At 32.3% G+C, this 20,532-nt stretch overlaps 1 protein-coding gene across 1 annotated transcript in view; it reads right to left on the reverse strand.

Moving 5' to 3' along the window:
• DACH1 (dachshund family transcription factor 1) overlaps positions 1 to 20,532 on the reverse strand; it is a 487,947-nt gene that overhangs the window by 54,392 nt on the left and 413,023 nt on the right. Inside the window, 1 exon segment of the mRNA XM_074191795.1 lies at positions 9,799 to 9,950. Coding sequence (XP_074047896.1) covers positions 9,799 to 9,950 — 152 coding nt within the window.

Consider the following 20,532-nt stretch of genomic DNA (forward strand, 5'->3'; position numbering starts at 1 on the left):
TGACAGTGTATTCGGGCCATCACTGGGGCAACGAATGTTGGAAAATATAACTTTAACTGAAAAACAAGTCTTCCAGCAATCATTAACACATTTTACAAGAACAAACTTTAAGGTGTTATAGGTACAATTACTTCTAAATCAATCAGGATTTATATAACTAAAATGTCTATGAAAGTATTTCATAAGTTTTGGGACTAAGAGGGAATAATTTAAGAATCATTTATTAGATAATTATGTTTCTACAATAAAATGCTATGATAAAAAATCTAAATCTAATGGGACTCAATATTATTATCTAATCTAATCTAATCTAATCTAATCTAATATATTAATAATGATAACCTAGGGGCAGTTAGGTGGCAAAGTGAATAGAGTTGCAACCCTGGAGTTCAAATTCAGCCTCAGACACTGCCTAGCAAAAACAAAAAAAAAAATTATGAAGTATATTGGGACTTGAAAATTACTTTGCATTTGCTATCATGCACAAAAAATAGGCAGAAATCCCCAATATAGGGAGATTGTTAAATAGAAGTAAAATAAAATTATATTAAAGACAGAGGGAACACTTTGAATGGTCATCAAAGTCATAGATTGCCTTTTGGAGATGACCTTTATTCAGATACTTAGCTATAAGGGTGGTTTTTTTGCATTATAAAGATTTGAATTATTTTTAGTTTTAAATTTTTCCCCTAATCTTACTTCCCTCCCCCACCCCCCACAGAAGGCAATTTGCCAGTCTTTACATTGTTTCCATGATATACATTGATCCAATTTCAATGTGATGAGAGAGAAATCATATCCTTAAGGTATAGGGTATTTTTTAAGAGCACTTAGAAAGAAAGTTCAGTTATACTCAATGTCCAATTTTGTGGATTTCAGGGCACAACATCAGTGATTCTATTCCTAACTTTAAGGGCAGAAATGCTTGGTGATTTCGGCTAAAAAACCACTTCCTATGTTGCCATTGTTATTTATTTATAAAAAACACTGAACTGGAAGTCAGAGGATCTGAATTTCTTTTCTAATTCTAACACTAAAAATTCTTTTTTAATGCCATTTCCTCATTCTGGGCTTTATTTCATTTAACCACAAAGTAAAAAAGGTACCACTTCATTTCTGAGTCCCATTCTAGCTCTGAAATCTTAGGATTTCATAATACCCAAAATATTTTTCTTGATATGTTCTCTGAGGCCGAATCTATAAAGAACACCTTCTATTCTCTCTATGCAAACTGCAAGCAAACAGAGGGACTATACTGACAACTTCACTAGACTATGATATGATGAACTGTACTTTTAATCAAAGTCAGACACCAAAAGAAAAGTTCTGATTCAAAGCAAAAATTATCCCTTTTCTTTCAAGATGGGGAATTTGGCAGATTGATTTGAGTCCTGCCGTTCTGTGGAGCTATTAATGTACATATAAACTTTGCATTCCTATTGCATGTTCAATTATGAATTCTACTACCACTTAATAATCATTTTAATGCTTTTTCATGCACATACAAATCATTTGATATTTGCTATACCCAATCTGCTGACTTTTCACAGTAAAATATAGAAAAATGCTTCTGTCATAAAACAAATTGGAAAAGGATTTCTCTGCTTCATTTAGCCCCTCCCCTAATCCATCATGTTTTAACTATAAAATCTGAATGCTAATACCATAGCCATCTTTACTCAATTCAGCAACATTCAAATATATGCTTTTTCTTCATCAGGAACAAACAATTAGTAACAAATGAAAGATATCATTACATCAAGTGCCCTTTTTGATCACCCCAATTAAAACTTTAGTTTAGCTGTATTTTAATTCCAAGATACCAAATTCTAATTTTCTGCTCTGATTGCTCTTGTTGACTTATCTTTGAAAGATGTACTCTCTGTACAATGTCTAGAGATTATTTAGCAAGATGCCAGTGTTGGCACCACTTAATGTGTTGATTGGTTGTATTATCAGTAGCTGTTTAAAATAAATTACTATTAAACTATTATTGTCCTTGGCTGACAAAACACAATATTTTGGTGTTCTTTAAATATGAAACAATCATTATGAATAAACATAGGGAATAATGTGAAGCTGCAACACTGATTTGTGTAATTGTATATCACATATCTTTGTAAAATACAAAGTTGTTAAGAGCATATCGCATCCTGAAGCTGACTATTTCCTTTCGTTATATTTCTGCTAATGCAGATAATGGTAATCCATTACCTATTCCTGCTGATTATGTCTGAAAAATATTAGCTTTTAGGATACAAGACCCTCTTGGGACTCCTTATAAGCTATATAAAATTAAGTTTCATTTTTAGATGTTAAATCAGTGCACATCAGTAGGAGTCCGATGTGAACAAAAATCTGCAGTAGAGCCAAACTGATGCATATGCAAAGAGATGTTATTGCCAATGACAGCACTATTGCAAAAAATACTGAAAACTGATTAAATTGCAAGCTATTTTCGATGCAGCAGGGGGCAAAGAAAGCAATACTGAATACTATTCATGACACCTACAAATCATTAGGACACTTCTTAACCATCAGTGATAATAGTAATTTCAGTTCTGTATAAACTACTGTATATTCTCCAGGTGCATCATCTGCAAAAGATCACACGAAATGCTAGGTCTTACTTGGCCAGGCAGTGTCTAATCCTCTTGCTGAATATTAAGTCAATATGCTGCCAATGACAATGTGAAATACAGCACAATGTAGAATGTTAACAAAATGGATATATCTCCCATAAGGGGAGGTAAATTCTGGTGATTTGGAAGTTACATAATGATAATTATGCTAAAAATTCACATTCTTGATTTGTTTTTAATATAGTTCATGGCAGAGTGAAAGGAAGAGAGACAATATTTGATTGTCCTCCAATTTTTCCTCTTTAGGTAAGGCATAATAAAGATAGTCATAAATACGCAGATTGACTTGTTTTCCAAGATGACTGATATTTTTTGGATTGATTATCTTCACCATACCCCAGATATAGAATGCATTTCTCAGTTGTTGTTTTGTTTTATGTGTCCTTTGAATGTAACTGGCAACTTTGTAATGGTTTTGGCAACCTAGACAATATTTCGATAGCAAAAGGCTAGTCCAATTATTAACATAAAGGAAATTCATCTTTTAATTGATGTACTTTTTATTATGCCAATATATAACTGAAGGGTTTTTTTGATTTATTTAAAATAAATCTTCAATAGCATTAAATATGATAATTCTACCTGAAAATTATTTATTAAATTATACAATATAATCAATAACAAATCTTTTTTTCTTTTTAAAATCAAAGAACATTGCCTAGAAGAAAAAGAAAAAATATCTGTTATAGGTGGAAAATGTTAAGATCATATAGGCCAAAGTATCTTAACCTTGGGTTCTATGGAATCCCAAGTTGTCTACAGATATGCTTTAGATGGTTCTAAATGGAGGGGGCGGGAACTACATCTTTACCTTTACTACCCTCAAAAAAGAAATTTCACATTTGTATTAATTATTTTAGAATTTTATTCTAAGAAAGATCTGGCAGTTTACCATATTGACAAAGAGGCCCATGAAACATGCTGAAAATAAGGTCAACAAACCCTTTTCTATTCCCGTTAATTCAATACAGTTTGATCATCTATAGGCACCTACTATATGCAGGATACTATGATAGGCCTCTCATTTTGAAAATGTGAAGTTTGAGATTCAGTGATGGCAAGTACTTTATTCAAGTATTTTATGGATAAACTGGGACTAGAATGCCTAGGCTATTGTTGTTACATTCCTTCAGGACAGGAATTATTTTATTTTTGTCTTTATATTTCTAGTGCCTGGAAGACATTTAACAAATATAAGTTGAATTAAATTGAATTTTTTTTCTTAATGGAACCCTAGTCTTCCCTCTTTAAAGTCTTAATTTTTTCTAGGAAAATGGAAAAAGAATATCCTGTGGCTTTCCCATCTTATGTATCTTGTAAATTGTAAGGGGGGAATAGAGCCACAAAATCAGCAAACTGAGTTTTCCTTCAGAAGCTGTTGTGATGGTGGGAAAAATATACCTTCATCTTAAAATAAATGTGAAGTTTCCCAATACCTGCTGCATGAGCGAATCATCATCATGGATGGTTCTTTTATGCATTACTTCCCATGTGACTCCAAAATATATAAAGCATGGCATTACTATATATTATTGTTTGGTCCAGTCATTAGCAAGGATGAAACTATACTTTCCACTACATTAAGCAATCATTGGAATATGGGTGTTTGAGGTCACCTCTGAATACTTTTTACAATCTTGCTCCTCCCATATAGAATTTAAAAGTAGGGGATGTCAGGACTCTACAGACTTCCCTGTGGAGTTGGTTGGACAAACATAACTTGGAAGAATATCTTATCCATTTGAAATATTCCAGCTCACAACTTTATAGCTTAACAATAAGTTTCCCTTACTTTTGATGCTTCATTTTTATTCATGAATTGATATTAACATAATAAGTATAGGAATTAACATCATTTTATAAGAATAACTTCATACACAGTTATTTATCCATATATAGATGAATTGAAACAAGAAGGATAATCTAAATCTACAACTAAAATGTTTGGAAATGCTACCCTGTGTTCAAAGGAATTAATACATGCTGGTCTTCAGTCCATTCTTCTATATCACTCATTATAAGCCATAATTTATTCTATTAGCAAAATTAGTAGTCAGTCACAACTCTTATGTTTTACATATTTATCATCTATCATTCAATGTATTAAATGCTGAAGATACAAAGAAAAGCAATAAAATAATACAAACAACAAAAACCTCAAAACAAAAAAAAATGAATTAAAAACAAAATCCCAGCTCCCAAGAAGCTCAGTCTAATGGTGAAGAAAATAGGCAAACAGCTATGTACAAACTATCTATCTATCTATCTATCTATCTATCTATCTATCTATCTCTCTCTCTCTCTCTCTCTCTCTATCTCTCTCTCTATCTATCTATCTATACATATAGACACACACATTCACTTGCATATTGTATAAACAGAACTTTGTACTAAAATATTTTAATAACATTCAATATAATTAGTTTCCTTTGTATTACTAGGTTTTTGCCTGTTTTAAAAGAGCATTATTCTAAAAAGTCTTCTATAGATTTTATTGAACTGTCAGAGGGTGCTAGAAAAAAAAAGATTGAGAACCTGAAATATAGCCATTTTAAATCAATTCTCATTATTGTTGGGAATGAGGCAGTGTAGTATAATGTATAGATACTGATTCTAGAGTTAAAGGACCTATGTTCTAATGCTACCTTTTGATACACTCTCCCAATGTGATTTTGGACAACTTGATTCAACTTCTCAGGCCTCCATATCTTTATTTTTAAAATAATGATATTGGCTACATGGTCTTCAAAAGTTCTTCTAATAATAGAATTATGATTTTACGGTTCACAATTATCACACTGGAGCTACATTCATTAGCTCTGGACATGCCAAAATCCATTTTTTTTGCTTTGGTTTGTGGCTGGTATTGCTATTTTTCTAGTTTGATTAGCTTGGCTTGCCAACAAGATTGAACCAAGCTGAGTGAATAACTAGCATTTTTTAAGAGCTTTCAAATTGTCAAATACCTTTACACATACTATATCATTTGATCCTCTCAACAACCTAAGACTTAGGTGATATTATTATGAGTCCTGTTTTACAGATGCTAAACTGAGGCTGAGAAAAAGTCAATTGGCTTACCCAGGGTCACATAGCTAGTATGTTTCCTAGGCTGTATTAAAATTTGGATCTTTTTGATGAGACTTTATCCATTGAGTCATCAGGTGAAGTCCAATTTACTTCAAGAAGTCTTTCTTAGTTACCTTTAATCTTATTGTCTTCTCTCTGAGACCAATTTAACATGTGTGCATGCATGTATGTTGTTTGGGTATATATGTGTATGTATACATATATATGGATAGTTGGTACATAACTGTTTGCCTATTTTCATCACCATTGGACTGAAATTCTTGAGAACTGGGACTATGTTTTAAATTCATTTTTTTTTGTTTGGAGGTTTTTGTTGTTTGTATTAATTTATTTAATGTTTTTCTTTGTATCCTCAGCATTTAGTACATTGAATGATACATAATAAGCACTTAATACATCATAGTTTTGACTGACTACCAATTTTCCTAACAGAATAAATTATGGCCTAAAATGAGGGATGCAGAAGAATAGACTGAAGACTGGCATATATTAATTCCTTTGAACTCAGGTAAAATTAGTATTTATCATTTCCAATTCACTATTTTCTTATCCACTGAGTGAAACTCAGTGATAGTTCATACTAAAAGGTATCATTCCTCAGGCTATAAACTAAACTTTCTAAATGAATTAAATCTAATTTTAAGTTGGATTTTGAATATGGATTTAGTAGCCTTCTTCATATTACTTATTCAATAATAGAGAATAAACTAGACCTTAAGAATCAGTTTAGTTGGAATTTTATACTCTTTTTTCACATAATATTCAAGAAATATGTATTCCAAGAAATTTAACAATAATTTAGAGCTCATATTTGTAGAATTATTATTTCCATAAAAATTCATCATTAATTTTAGTCATCATCTTTATTCTATATGCAAACAAATCTGTGATTTCTTATACATGAAGAAGTCCCTAGATAAAACCAGGGGACTGGTCTTTGGAACCAAAAAGGTTTTTATTTCCTCAAAATTACAGAGATAGCAAAATTAATTAGATGCAAAGAATTAGAAAATATCATTTTATTTCTAAAATAAGGTATTTGAATTCAGGTTTTCTTGATTTCAAGCCTAGCTCTCCATACATTATGTCCTGCTCACTTTCCTTAGCTTTAAAGTCAAACAAGAGAATATTATGAAATGCTTTTAAGGACTGCTCTCACATTTGATTTGTGTATAGATAAGTCTCTTTGTGTATATTAAGAACACAAATTATCTAAAATATGACAAAAAGTAAAAGCCTTTCATTGTTTTGTTAGCTATTTGATAGACTATTACTTAGAAGAAATAATTTAAAGCTATAGATTATTTTGCATTTGCAGGGCTGTTTCATATTGAAGAATCTAAAGGTATTCTAAATCATATTTTGCTTTATCTACCTCTGAAAATATTGCTTATTTTCTTGCATGGAAAAAGTTTAAAACAAGCATATACTATGTATGTTAAACATTTTCACATAGAAAACAAACGTTTTATATGTAATTGAAACTACAAAGGAAATTGAGGTAGAGATAAGGCAATTACCCAAATTAGAATTTGGATGGCACATTTATAAAGTATGCCCACTAGGCCAGCAGCACCATATTTAACTCTGTAACCATATTCCACCTAGAACAATGTTGGATCTTAATAAATGGAAGAAATAAACCTACTAGCAATTAGGAGCTTTTGAAAACTTCTCTTGCCATTTAAAGAAATCCTTTAAAATATGTTTGTATTTTGTTAGATTTATTTTTGTTTGTTTTGCTTTTGAGGCAATAGGGGTCAAATGAATCTGCCTAGAGTCACTCAGGTAGTAAGTATCTAAGGTCTTCTTCTTGGAACTCAAGTCCTCCTGATTCTGGGCTAGTTATACCTCCTACACCACCCAGCTACCCACTTATGCTAAGTTTTAATGAGATTGTGGCAGGGATATATAACTCTCAATCAGATGACTTGTGTTCAACTCCTTTATTTGTTTGCAACAAAAAAATTGATGAAATTTTTAAACATACCCCACAGATTTTGTTTTTGAAGAGACTTTAAAAAACATTATAGTGCTATGTTAATGTGAAATTATTATTATAATAATTATTTTTAAATTAATACCCTCATATCAACAGATATGTAGGAGGATTTGCCCAAGTATGAAATTTAAAAATGAAGTATTCAACTTTTATTATTTAGATTTGCCAAAATGACTTCTATTTATAGTATCTTTCTCTGAAATGTTTTCTTCAGTAATAGATTTCTCTCTCTATTTTTCTTCTCCCTACAAATAATTGAACTGTGTCCTCTAATCCATTTACAATTTAAAAAAATCTTGACAAAAGAGTTTACTACTAGAGTTAGTTAATCAGAAAATCAAATACATTTCTATCTTCAATTTAAATAAACTTTTTTCCCCCCAAAATGTGTACCTCCTTAAAACATTCTATGTTTAGATATAATTAGAGTGTAAAATACCTCCTACCTCATTCCTATTAGGTTTTGTTTGGTTTTATCTGGGGGGAGGGGCAGAGAAGAGGAGGAAGGTGAAGGGGTAGTTCACCCTGAAGCCCCAGCCTTGACCCCATTTAACTTGAGAGATATGATAATAGCACAGTATGAGAAAGTCCATATGTAGAGAAAGTATGCAGCTGGTTTAAATTGAGGATATCCAGAAATGCTATAGTTTCTGAAGCTGAAATTAAATTCCAACCTCCTTGTTGATGTGGTTTTAGTTAGTAATATCTATACACAAACAGATAGCTATAGATTGATAAGTAAATACCATTTGAAGGGATAAAAGGTGCTTGTTCATAATTGTTTCCAAATCAACTGGAAAAAAATAAAATCTTTTTTTAAACTTTGGGGACAAGTTAGAGTTTTGGAGAAAAATATCTACTTTGAAATATTTGAGATTGAGATCAATAGGGGAAAATATGCTACATTAACAGAACAGAAAACAATTTACCTTTTTAAAATCAAATTTGAAAAGAATAGTAAAACGTCAGAACAAATATGGTGACCATGACTAAAATTATGTGGAAATCGTTTATTCACATATTTATTTGGTGATTTTCTATGCCTGGGATATAAAATACTATAATTTAATAGTTTGGAAATTCTAATTACTTTAATATTAGAAATGCAACATTAATAGAGGAAGAGATATTTCATGTTCTAAAATGCTTCTGTGCTGTCCTTAGAGAGGTAAATAAAATTAATTATATTTCCATTGGGAGAAAATTTAGTATAGTAGTAAAAGCATAATGAAAAATCTCACTTAAGAATGGAGTGATAAAGTTAACACAAAGTATTAGCATCATCCTTTCCAATGCACCCTTCTTTTAATACTCTAGACATTGAACAGCACTACAGTCCAATCCCCATCTGTTGACCACATGATCACTACATGTGTGGGCTAAAAAATCATTCTCTCTTATATTCCAAACACTCGTCTTATCTTGGCCTCATGCTATATGTTATTGTAAATCTTGACTATTTTGTAGTCATACTGTATTGTACATAAAATACACATCCTGAGTGCTGCATAGGAAATCTGTAGAAAGTTTGGTATTACTCTTTGAAGTCTATTCTTTGAAGAGAATGTTAGCTGAAACAAGCTTATTTGAAAAAGAAGGGATTTTTTTTGTGGATTCCTTTATATTAGACACATTTCAAAGAACTAAACATAATTTCCTCAAAGAAAGTCTAGCAGTTTAAAATAACTAAATATTTATTAGAAATGGTTTGCTCTTTTTTCTTTAGCAAATCAGACAAATTTAAACAGTTAGAATCATTCCATTAGCCTGTAATAAAAAGAGCATTTAGGCAGAATGATTTGAAAAATGCCCACGTCACTTTCATCTAAATCTCTATTATAGTTTAATATACAATCTATATTTTATGTACTGTATCTGAGTGTTTCTAAACCCATTTGATTAGCACAGCTCCTTTTAAAATCTGAATTGCTGCAAGAGGTTTCCATAAATTAGTTAATTCAAATAATCTCATGAAGGGATTAAGCTGGAATAGTTTATATTAATTTAGACAAATCTACAACCAGTCTTTTATGTTCTTTTATAATGGCTGGCAGAAAGGCCTACCTGGATGTTAGTCAGAAGGGTCTCTATGGAGGACAATCCATCAGGGAATAGAAAAGGAGATGGAAAACCTGGAGGGAGCGGTTGCCCATGGCCAGTAAGAGAAAGTTTGTCAAGGCTGTCTCTTGCGGTTGGTGTGGAGAGCGGGGTCTCATCTGTATGTGATTGAAACAAAAATATAGAACAAGTTACGCTTGTCTGTTTTTATTAGACCTCAGTAATGGCTTCCCTAGTGGTTTCCAGAACATTTATTGCAAATTGGTTCCTGCTATCAGGAGAAAATGCTTTCTGCTGAATTTTCTTTAATGAAAAAGCTGTGGAGATACAACAAGATAACATTAATGAGTAACTTTATAAGCCTTTTAAATGCAGTCTCTAATGAGACTGAGTTTACAGTGCCATAGAATCTTTTTAAAACAAATATTATCTCACATATACTTGTGATAATATATTCAGGCTGCCTTTATGGGAACCTTCCCAATTATCTCATTTTAGTGTGTTTTCTATTTGGATTGACAATAGAATATTTTCTAGCATTACATATACTTGATATAAGAAGAGTCATCTATATATTAGTAAGCAATGCAATTAACACTTTCTTTCAATGGCAAATTGAAAAATGACCTTAAGGTAGCAAGAATACAAAAGTCTACTTAAATTTGTAATATCATCCATGAACGAATAAACTTCTACTGAAAATGACAACTTTTCACCATTGAGTCAACTTGAGTAAGATAAACATTCAAGTTTTTCTTTTATACTATCTGTTGGGTAAAAGACAAAGTGGTAAAAGCTAGGTAATTATATGGCATTTCAATAGCATAATGGGAAATAGAGGAACAACATTTAATTAAATATTCTTTAACAATTCAGTCAACATTTATTACTTTAAGATGACATAGATGAAATATTTTAGGTTGTGAATCTACTTTTGTTATAATGGCATAACATTCTAATACTTTTAATACTTACTAAAGAAGCTTTCACTATTCACATTTGAAAAATGCAAGGTTCTGTCAGTTTCCATGCATACATACTTAAATTTTACAACAATGATTTTTCTTTCTATAAATATTTTACTGTTTTATAAGAAAAATGAATCAAGACAAAACATTTGCAAATTATTGACATACTTGTTAATTTCATATAAGCAACAAAATAAGTCAGTTTGCTTATTTCCATAATATCATTCTAATAGGCTTTTCCACCCCTATCTAGGTTTATTTGAATGTTTTGTTATTTGTCTTCTCCCTAGAGTAGAGGCTAGAATCAGTTCCCTAATCCCAGTAATGCTAATATAAACTAAATCTATTTTTTTATCATTTTACATTTCCACTTGCTTACTGATAAACTTAAAAAAAAATTTAATCAGGAACAAATGCCAAAGCAGAAGGATATAATGCAGAATAGCCTGGTAGCCATATCGTTCTCTATTTTGGCACTATATCCCTCCCCATTGTTGTTTCTCTTCCTCATCTCTCACCATAATTACCAATGTTTAGAAGCAGCACATTTTTTCCAAATGTAGAAAGTAAAGTAATAATCTGTCTCTCTTTTTATTAAATTATTACATTTTTAATCAAAATTTAACTGAAGAAGGAGGTTGAGTAATGAAGGGGAAGGTAAAGCATAAAGACTCCGCAGTGGTGGTTATGGTTCAGATGATCTTGAACAGTATTTACCTAGGAGTCATAAAATAACCCTCTAGGGAAAAGTGACTAACTCACTTATTCTTCTCCTCAACAGCATTTGCTAAAAACCTCTACCTTCATGTGAAAGTTTTTAAGAAAAAGAGCAACAGTTTTATATTAGTTTTTCTATTAGGTATTAGCAATCCAAAAAATTAAGGAAATGTGATTTGGTTTTCTATCAACAGTAATTTAAAAAAAATATTTAAGTCAGTCATCCATCATTTCCATCTGTTCTCAGCAAACCACAAACTTTTTATCTAGGAATATCCCAAAAGTTTAACTAATGTCACAAGCATACTCATTCATTCAGTAATTATCTGAGTACTTATCATTTATATAGTAGTGTTATGGGTACTATTGGAAATCCAAGGGGAAAATACTTTTAAAATATGGTCCTTACCCTCAAATAGTTTAAAATCTAGGTTATGAAATAAAGTAATTTCTTATGAAAAAGAAAAAAAACCAAAATATTATGAATGAAATTAAATGAAACAAAAAATATTAAATAAAACAATTTGTACAATGCTATTAGGTTGTAAATATTTATGTGCCAAATGGGCATAGACAAATATTGAGAATCTATGCAAAACACTGTACTACGTACCCAGTGTATTACAAATAATGAGGACAGAGACTGAGTTGGTGATTTCATTGGTATAGGGGACTTGTGAGAGAAGAAACTACTTCTCTGCATGCAGATTGACACAATCATTACAATCTTAGAGCATTTCCTGGTGCATCAAGTTCAATTGTCTTGACCAGGATCACCCAGATTATGTCAGAGGCAAATATTGGAACACTGAGGAAAGAATTCTAACTATTATGCCATACTGTCTCAGCACAAATAGTAAAACATCAATTTTTAATTCAGATATCAGATTTAAAAAGTATTTTCCTCACAGTAAACTTACTAAAATGAACAGTAGAATATGGCCATAAACATTTTACATAAAAGAAAATTGAGGTTTGGATAGCCTTATAATGACTGGTTAATTGTTGCATTGGTAGTACCAGAGATGAAATTTAAACTAAGAATTCCTGATTTTTAATTCAAGAATCTTTCCCTGATGCCAAATGTGTGTGTTTGTGTGTGTTTACATATGACACAATCCCTCTCCTTAAATAGCTTACAAGGTAATATGTACAGGCAATATCCAGTTCTGATTCATATCTGGTCACTTGACTCAGATGACTGTGGAGGAAAAAGATGAGTGATGATTTAGCACAGTCCCCCTCACTCAAAGTCAATTCACTTGCTTGTCATGGCATCACCTCCCTGGTGTCTTCAAGAATGAAGGATAAATATCATCATCATCATCATCACCATCATCATTATCATCATCATAAGATAGTAAAGGAGACAAGACAAAGTGTATAACCAACACATTGCTCATTTTCCTCTATGGCATATTGAAACCAACTAAAATTTATTTTTCAGAGAATTAGTGATAAAAAAACAACAAAATATGGAAGAAGGAATTTTTACTATGTACTAGAGACCTCTAGGAATATTTCAGGGAGGAAGATACTGAGATACTGAGATACAGCTAGAACTGAGTATTGAAGTTGAAGTTTAAATACGTGGAACAGGAGAAGCAGTTTGTCAAGAAGGTGTGAAAGAGTGGGGGGGAAAAAAAGAAAGAAATGCTAAGGAGAGCATAAGAGAACGTATTGCATGGATAAAGAAGAAATTGCCTTGGTAAAAGGATAAGTTTTATATTGGAAAGAAATAAGAGATTTCTTTGGAGAACCATTGAAAGTACAAGTATAATTCCAAACTAGTGATTTTTTAAAACTTTTTTTTTGCAATGTTGTAATTAACAATTTTCATTCTTAAAGCAAATTTTATGAAATGTACCTAGGACTAGTTTCATGAAACTGACCCCGAAATATTGTAATTGAAGCTTTCAAAATGGGAGAAATAAAAGTCATCTGGTAGTTTCCTATTTTAAGTATTCTTGCTGAATCAGTGTTAAGGTCAGTTGTTTTTATGCTGCAAAATGACTAAGTACTGTCAGTAGTTTTTAAATTTTAAATATCAGTGCTCTGGGACTAAGGTCCAGTCAGTCATCTCTCCATAGAGATGCTTAGAGATAGTGGTGTGGTTTAGAGGTATGTAAGGATAAGAGTATCAGATTGAAAGCATTGTTTTAATTCAACAAATATTTAGGTTTGTAGGTAAGGAATTAATCTCTTAGTGGTATTCAGGAGAAACTGGACCAAGAAAAGACTAGATATAAACCAGTTAGGAGACAACTGTAACATTTAAGCCATGAGGTAGCAGAATGATGTCTGAGGAAATAAAATGATTTATTAAAAAGATATTTCAAGGCAGGAATCTTGGAATTATAGAAAAGGAGATTTATATACAAATATTTTATTAAAGAGGAAATTGGGACACAGAGAAGTGCTTTGCCCCAAAGTCACTTAAGTTCTTTCCTTATTTCTGTTACAACTATATCATCCTTCCTTTCTTTGAAAGAAATTGATAATTTACTTTAGTGACCTGAAAGATTTGGTGACCTTCAAAGAAATTAACACAAAAGAAGGAAGTCAGGATGAAAAAGTAGTTTTGAGTGTTTCCAACATGGCTTTGATATGGGATGAGGGGAGAGAAGGAAAGGTTAATTTATCTTTGGACCTGTCAAGTTTAAAAATTCAGTAATATTTAAAATTACAGGAATGAAGTTCAGAAGAGAATTGTGAGATTTTTGAAATATTTGCATAGTTAGAGATGGTAGCAAAAGCTTGGAAGTGGGATTGTACCACCTCACAACAAGTTCTCCCAGAGGAAAAAAAGTAAATAAAACACCCTTTTAATCTACATTCTTAATAGTTTTTCTAACGTTTTCTTAACTTTGAACAATCCTCAGACCAATAAATGAAGCTAAGGTTTGTGTCATTGGCCAATGTCTGAGGGGTAGCTAGGTGGCACAATGGATACAGCAGCAGGTATGGAGTAAGGGACACTTGAATTCAAATCTGGCTTCAGACAATTACTAACTGTGTGAACATGGTCAGGACACCTAACCCTGTTTTACCTATTTGTAAAATGAACTAAAGAAAAAAATGGCAAAGCAAGAAAATTTCAGATGAGGTCACAGTCAAACACAACAGAAATGATTGTGTGTGTATGTCTGCGTAGGTTTAGATATGTAATGTAATATATATATATATATATATATATATATATATATATATATATATATATATATGTAAGAAGACACACACACACACACATGTCAACAATTCCCAAGTTTCTCTATTGCAAACCAGAAACAAATACAAACTTTCTTTAGCATTCAAAACTCTTTATAACCTGGGCTCTGCCTCTCAAGGTTTCTTACACATATTCCCTGCATACACTGCTGTTCCATACTTTCTATCCCCTATATTTCAAACCCTTTAAATTCTTCATTTCCCTGACTCCTTCAAGTCTGAGTCCAAACCCCAACCTGGCAGGAAACTTTTCCCACTCCCTTTAGCTACTTCTGAATTATCCTCTGAGATTATTTTCCATTTTATCTATATCTATATCTATATCCATATCTATATCCATATCTATATCTATATATCTATATCTATATCTATCTACATATATACATACGTATATATATATATATATATATATTAAATGTTGTAGTGTGTTCTACTCCTATTAGGAGTTGAGCTTCTTAAGGACAGAAACTGTTTTTTACATTTTTTAATTTAAAGGTTTTTTTCTCATTTTGAAAGGCAATGAAGTCAAGTGACTTGCCCAAGGTCACACACAGCTAGGTAATTATCAAGAGCCTGAGATCACATTTGAACTCAGGTCCTCCTTACTCCAGGGCTGGTGCTCTATCCACCTAGCTGCCCCAATGTAAGTTCTTAATAAATGTGTTTCAATTGATTGAAATTTTAAATAAATAATAATTTCAAAATTTGGTATAGTGGTAAAAAAACAGAGTAGTTATGATTTGGCCCAAAGTCACTTAAGTCTTTCCTTTTTTATTTCTATTACAACTATATCATCCTTCCTTTTTTTGAAAGAATTACATAATTTACTTTAGATATGGCTCAGAATATTAGTTCAAATCTTTGTTGTTGTTCAGTCATTTCAGTTGTGTCTGACTCTTGATGACTCTATTTTGGGTTTTCTAGGCAATGATATTGGAGCAGTTTGCCATTTCCTTCTCAGCTGAGTTTACAGATGAAGAAACTGGGGTAGGTAGGGTTAAGTGAGTTGCCTAGAGTTACAAAACTAGTAAATATCTGAAGTCAGATATGAACTCATATCTTCCTGACTCCACACTATTCTGACTCCTCTACGCACTGCAATACCTAGTTCAAGGCATATAAATACTACAGTATTTACAGTGACCTTGGGCAAATAATTTCATTTTTCTTGGTTTTAGTTTTCTATTCAGTAAAGGTAGGCTAAAATAATCTCTGAAGTCCTTTTCAAGTGTAAATTAAATTATGCTGTTACCTATCTAAAGCAAGAATTTTCACTTTCTTTTTTAAAATTTTTGATAATGGAGTTTATATTTCCACAAAGAAAATATTTCAGATCTAACATTATTCTCATCTAACAAGTAAAAGAGCAACTGTTTACATAATAGAAAGAATTGCACACAGAAGCAGAAGTCTGGTGATTAAACCCTGACAGTATACAATATCTGTGGGCCTGAGAAAACTAGCTTTTTTTTTTGCTTAGAAATAGAAATTATAATTTTTGATACTTTTACAATTTTAAAGTTTGTAAAGTCTTTTTATATGCATTCTTCCACTAGAGATTCACAACAAATCTATGATGTACTATTGCTATTGTTATCCTCCATTAAGGAGTGAGGAAACTGAAGTTCATAGACCCTTAGCAACATCCATAGTTATATATACCTAGGAAGTGTAAGAGGCAGGATATGACGGAAAGACAGTGTTCTATAATAGATAGGACACTAATCTTGGAGTCAAGAAGGCCTGGGGTTAAATTCTCCCTCACATACTAATTGTGAGACCCCCACCTGCAAATGGTCCAAAAGATCTGTGTTTCCAACCTCCTGCTTCTTCTTCTCCAGGATGCTCTCCTAACTCCAGGCTTTGTCTACAGTGCCCCCAGGCAAGGTGCCTTTATCTCTCGTCCCCACCTTTTCAGTTTCCTTTTTTATGTTGACACAATATCCTTAAGGGTCAAGATTGCCTTTCTGCATCTATTTATCTACTGAGTTCTTAGAAAAGAGACTGGCAAATAATAGTGGTTCACTATTGCTTGTTGCCTTGACTTCCAGTCCTAAATAGATAATCCTCTGAATTCCAATCACTACTGAGGACAATGAAATAAGGTGTATTAAATATACTATAAAACATAATATAACTGAGTAATTGTTACTAGTTAAAAACGGACATTTCTCAAATAATTACTGTATATAAGACAAAGTAGGCATGTGTCCAATCAAATTTTGATATTTTGGCCTTTGATTTGTATAAATGATGATTTGCGTAATCAAAATGGAAAATAGGAGCGGGAGAATAAAAAGGAATAAAAGGAATTCAGAGAAGTAATATGCAAAAGATGTATTCTTTTGCCCATTTTAGGCAAAGAGCTAAGTACTTTTTTTTTAAATCTTTGAAAATGAATAGAATGTTGATGAGTGTCTAAACCAAAGGCTCATGTGTTATTTAAACCTCACCACTTACAGATATCTTAAAGAACCTCCACCAATGTCCAACTTTGATACTTTATTATAGTATGGAGCTGATCCTGGATAATTGAAAGTTATTCCAGGGCCAGAAGCTCTGATAGATCACACCAAACAAGAAAGACTGACTCTGGGCTCAGTGACAGTAAATCTGTTGTCCAAGAACTTGCCTAATTAAATGTGAAGAAGCCCATGACCAGGTTGGCTGCAGAGTGATGAAGTGTTCAGTCACTGGCACACTCAAAGCCAATCTACTAGTATGAAGAAGGTTTATGATCTAATATGGTAGAGATGGTATCCTCACACTAATGAAAGAACCAAAATATACCAAAGAACAATTTTGTTTTTTAAATGAGTGTTTTTTTAAAATAAATTCATTTAATTTCTTTCAAAACCATTCCCTTAAAACTCACATTAGTTCTCAAAATTGCCTTTTTAGAAAGAATTTATGTATATGAAACAGACCAAACCAAATTTTTTCCTTTCTCCCTTCCTTCCTTTCCCTCCTTTCTCTCTCTCATTTTCTTTTTCCTTCTTTCCCTCTTTTTCTCTCTCTCTTTTTCCTTTTCCTCCTCCTCTCTCTCTCTCTCTCTCTCTCTCTCTCTCTCTCTCTCTCTCTCTCTCTCTCTCTCTCTCTCTGTCTCCTAGATCTTTGTTTAAAATATATACATATAACAGGATGATACTGAATCTTATTTTTCAAAACAGTATTATAAATCATCCAGTTAGAAAAACTTTAATGAATAATTTGATGATGTTGGGTTTTAAAAGAATTTTGTCTGTTATTTCTTGTAATACAGGGCATCTGGGTGACTCAGTGGATAGAATTCCAAACTTAGAGTCAGGAAGACCTGGGTTCAAGTCTGGTCTCAGTTGTTTAACTATATGACCCTAGGTAAGACACTCAACCCTGTTTACCTCAGTTTCCTCATGTGTAAAATGAGCTGGAAAAGGAAATGGGAAACCACTTCAGTATTTACTGACAAGAAAAACCCAAATGGGATCATGAAGAGTCAGATAAAAGTGAACAATAACTAAAAATCTTATAATATATTCTGTATTTATCATGAAACAATACATACATTCCTGTTTAAAGTAACAAAATCAGAGTAGAATTTAAAAATATTTTGAGGCATGCAGAAATATTTATAAAAGTCAAAATATGATTTTTCTCATTTAGGTAATTATTCTACCATGATAGAATGACATTACGAAATGCCAGGAACCTTTGCAAATACATTATCCATAGTAATGGAGAAATGCTCATGCTTATATAACTGAAAACAAAAACTAAATATAATCCAAAACCATTCATATGTGTATTTGGAAAGGGAGTAGAAAACAGCATCACAATTAATCAAATATAAACATACATTCATATTCATATTCATACAAACATTTCAAGTAATTATCTAGCCTTAACTCAACACCTAACTTCCTCCTCAGGTTATAGATAACATATTATCAACTAGGTAATAGTGAAATAATTACAATTAAACATTTAAAACTCACATTTATATAATATTTTACCATTTACCAAGCTTATTAACAATCCATAAAGAAAACAATGGACTCCAAAAACATTAATAACTAGTATAGTGGACAAAGCACTACACATGAAGTCAAGAGAGACAGGAGTTCAAATCTTATCTCAGATAATGAGACAAAAATCTGTAATCCATTAAAATGGCTATGATAAATGCACCTACTCAAGGACAGGTTTTAGGATTAAATTAGATGAGATGTAAAGTGCTTTACAAACTTGTAAATGCTGTATAAATGTTTTTAAGGGGACTTTTGTGAAATATGGCAACCCCACCACCACCAGCATTTCAGTCCATTGCTTCACTCCCATCTGCAGGATCAAATATAAAGACTTCTTCATAACTGACTGCCTCCATAATACCTTCTCAGAATTTTCATACCTTACTCACATCTGCACAACTTTTCATTATTGTTTATACTGGCCTACCTGCATTGTCTTTTTTGTTTGTTTGCTTTTATGTTTTTAGGTTTTTGCAAGGCAAATGGGGTTAAGTGGCTTGCCCAAGGCCACACAGCTGGGTAATTATTAAGTGTTTGAGACTCAATTTGAACCCAGGTACTCCTGACTCCAGGGCCGGTGCTTTATCCACTGTGCCACCTAGCTGCCCCCCTGCTTTGTCTTGAATGTGACACCCTCCCATCTTTTTTCCTTTATACAGATTGTCTCTCATACCAGAAATTCTCTACCTTTCCACTTCCCTGCTTTTTCTTTAAGGCTCAACTCAAACTCCATCTTTTTTTTGGAGATCTCTCCTAGCCTCCTCCTAACCATATCCCAACCGTCACCCAATCATATTCCCCCACCCCTCACACCCCTGCACCCCTCTCCTCCTACCTTCCGCCACCAAAAATATGCAAACCAACCTCCTTCAATCTTTCTCTTTCAATTACCTTTATCTGCTCTGTATATACAGTAACTAGGTGACACAGTGGATAAAGTCAGGACTCTTCCAGAGTTCAAATCTGGCCTCAGATACTTCCTAGTTGTGCGACCCTAGACAAAATCAATTCTATTTGTCCCATTTGTATAAAATGGCAAATCTCTCCAATATCTTTGCAAAGAAAATCCCAAACAGTATCATTAAAGAGTTACAACCAACTGAAATAACTATAAAACAACAACCAAATTTTATGTGCAGTTCTCTATCCATTAAGCTATAATGCTATGGTATATAAATGTCACCTTGGAAAAAATGTCATTAACATCCATTATTACATTAACTACAAAGCACAGAATTATCTATCAGTTCCCAGTATAGGAGATAATCTCCATTGAATATGATCTTTAGTTTTAAATGGGAAATATATATATATATATATATATACATATATATATATATATATATATACACACACACAAACATATGCTATAGATATACTAACCACTATTTATTTATTTAAAATACTTATTTTAATTAATTTGACTTAAATTAATTTAAATTAAATATTTATTTAAATAAGGGATGTTGCCTAGGAAGTCAGGCATCATTATGAGATGCTCTAAATTCAGAGAGCAGAATGAAGATCCTGAATATCTAGATAGTGGGTATTCTTCTAAAGGTGTGAGGGAAATGATATTTGTCCTTCATTTTCGAAGAAGACCATGACATCAAGGGAGGTGATACCATGACAAGCATGTGAATTGGATTTAAGTGAGGAAGTGTTGTGCTAAATCACTAGCCTCATTTTCTCCTCCAGAACCATCTGAATCCAGTGGCCAGGTATGAATCAGGAATGACTGGAGAGGACCCTGGATGTGAGGCAATCAAGATTTAGACACTTGCCCAAGGTCACAGAGCTAGTAAATGACAAGTGTCTGA

Source organism: Macrotis lagotis, chromosome 6 (genome assembly GCF_037893015.1).
Source record: "Macrotis lagotis isolate mMagLag1 chromosome 6, bilby.v1.9.chrom.fasta, whole genome shotgun sequence".
NCBI lineage: Eukaryota > Metazoa > Chordata > Mammalia > Peramelemorphia > Peramelidae > Macrotis > Macrotis lagotis.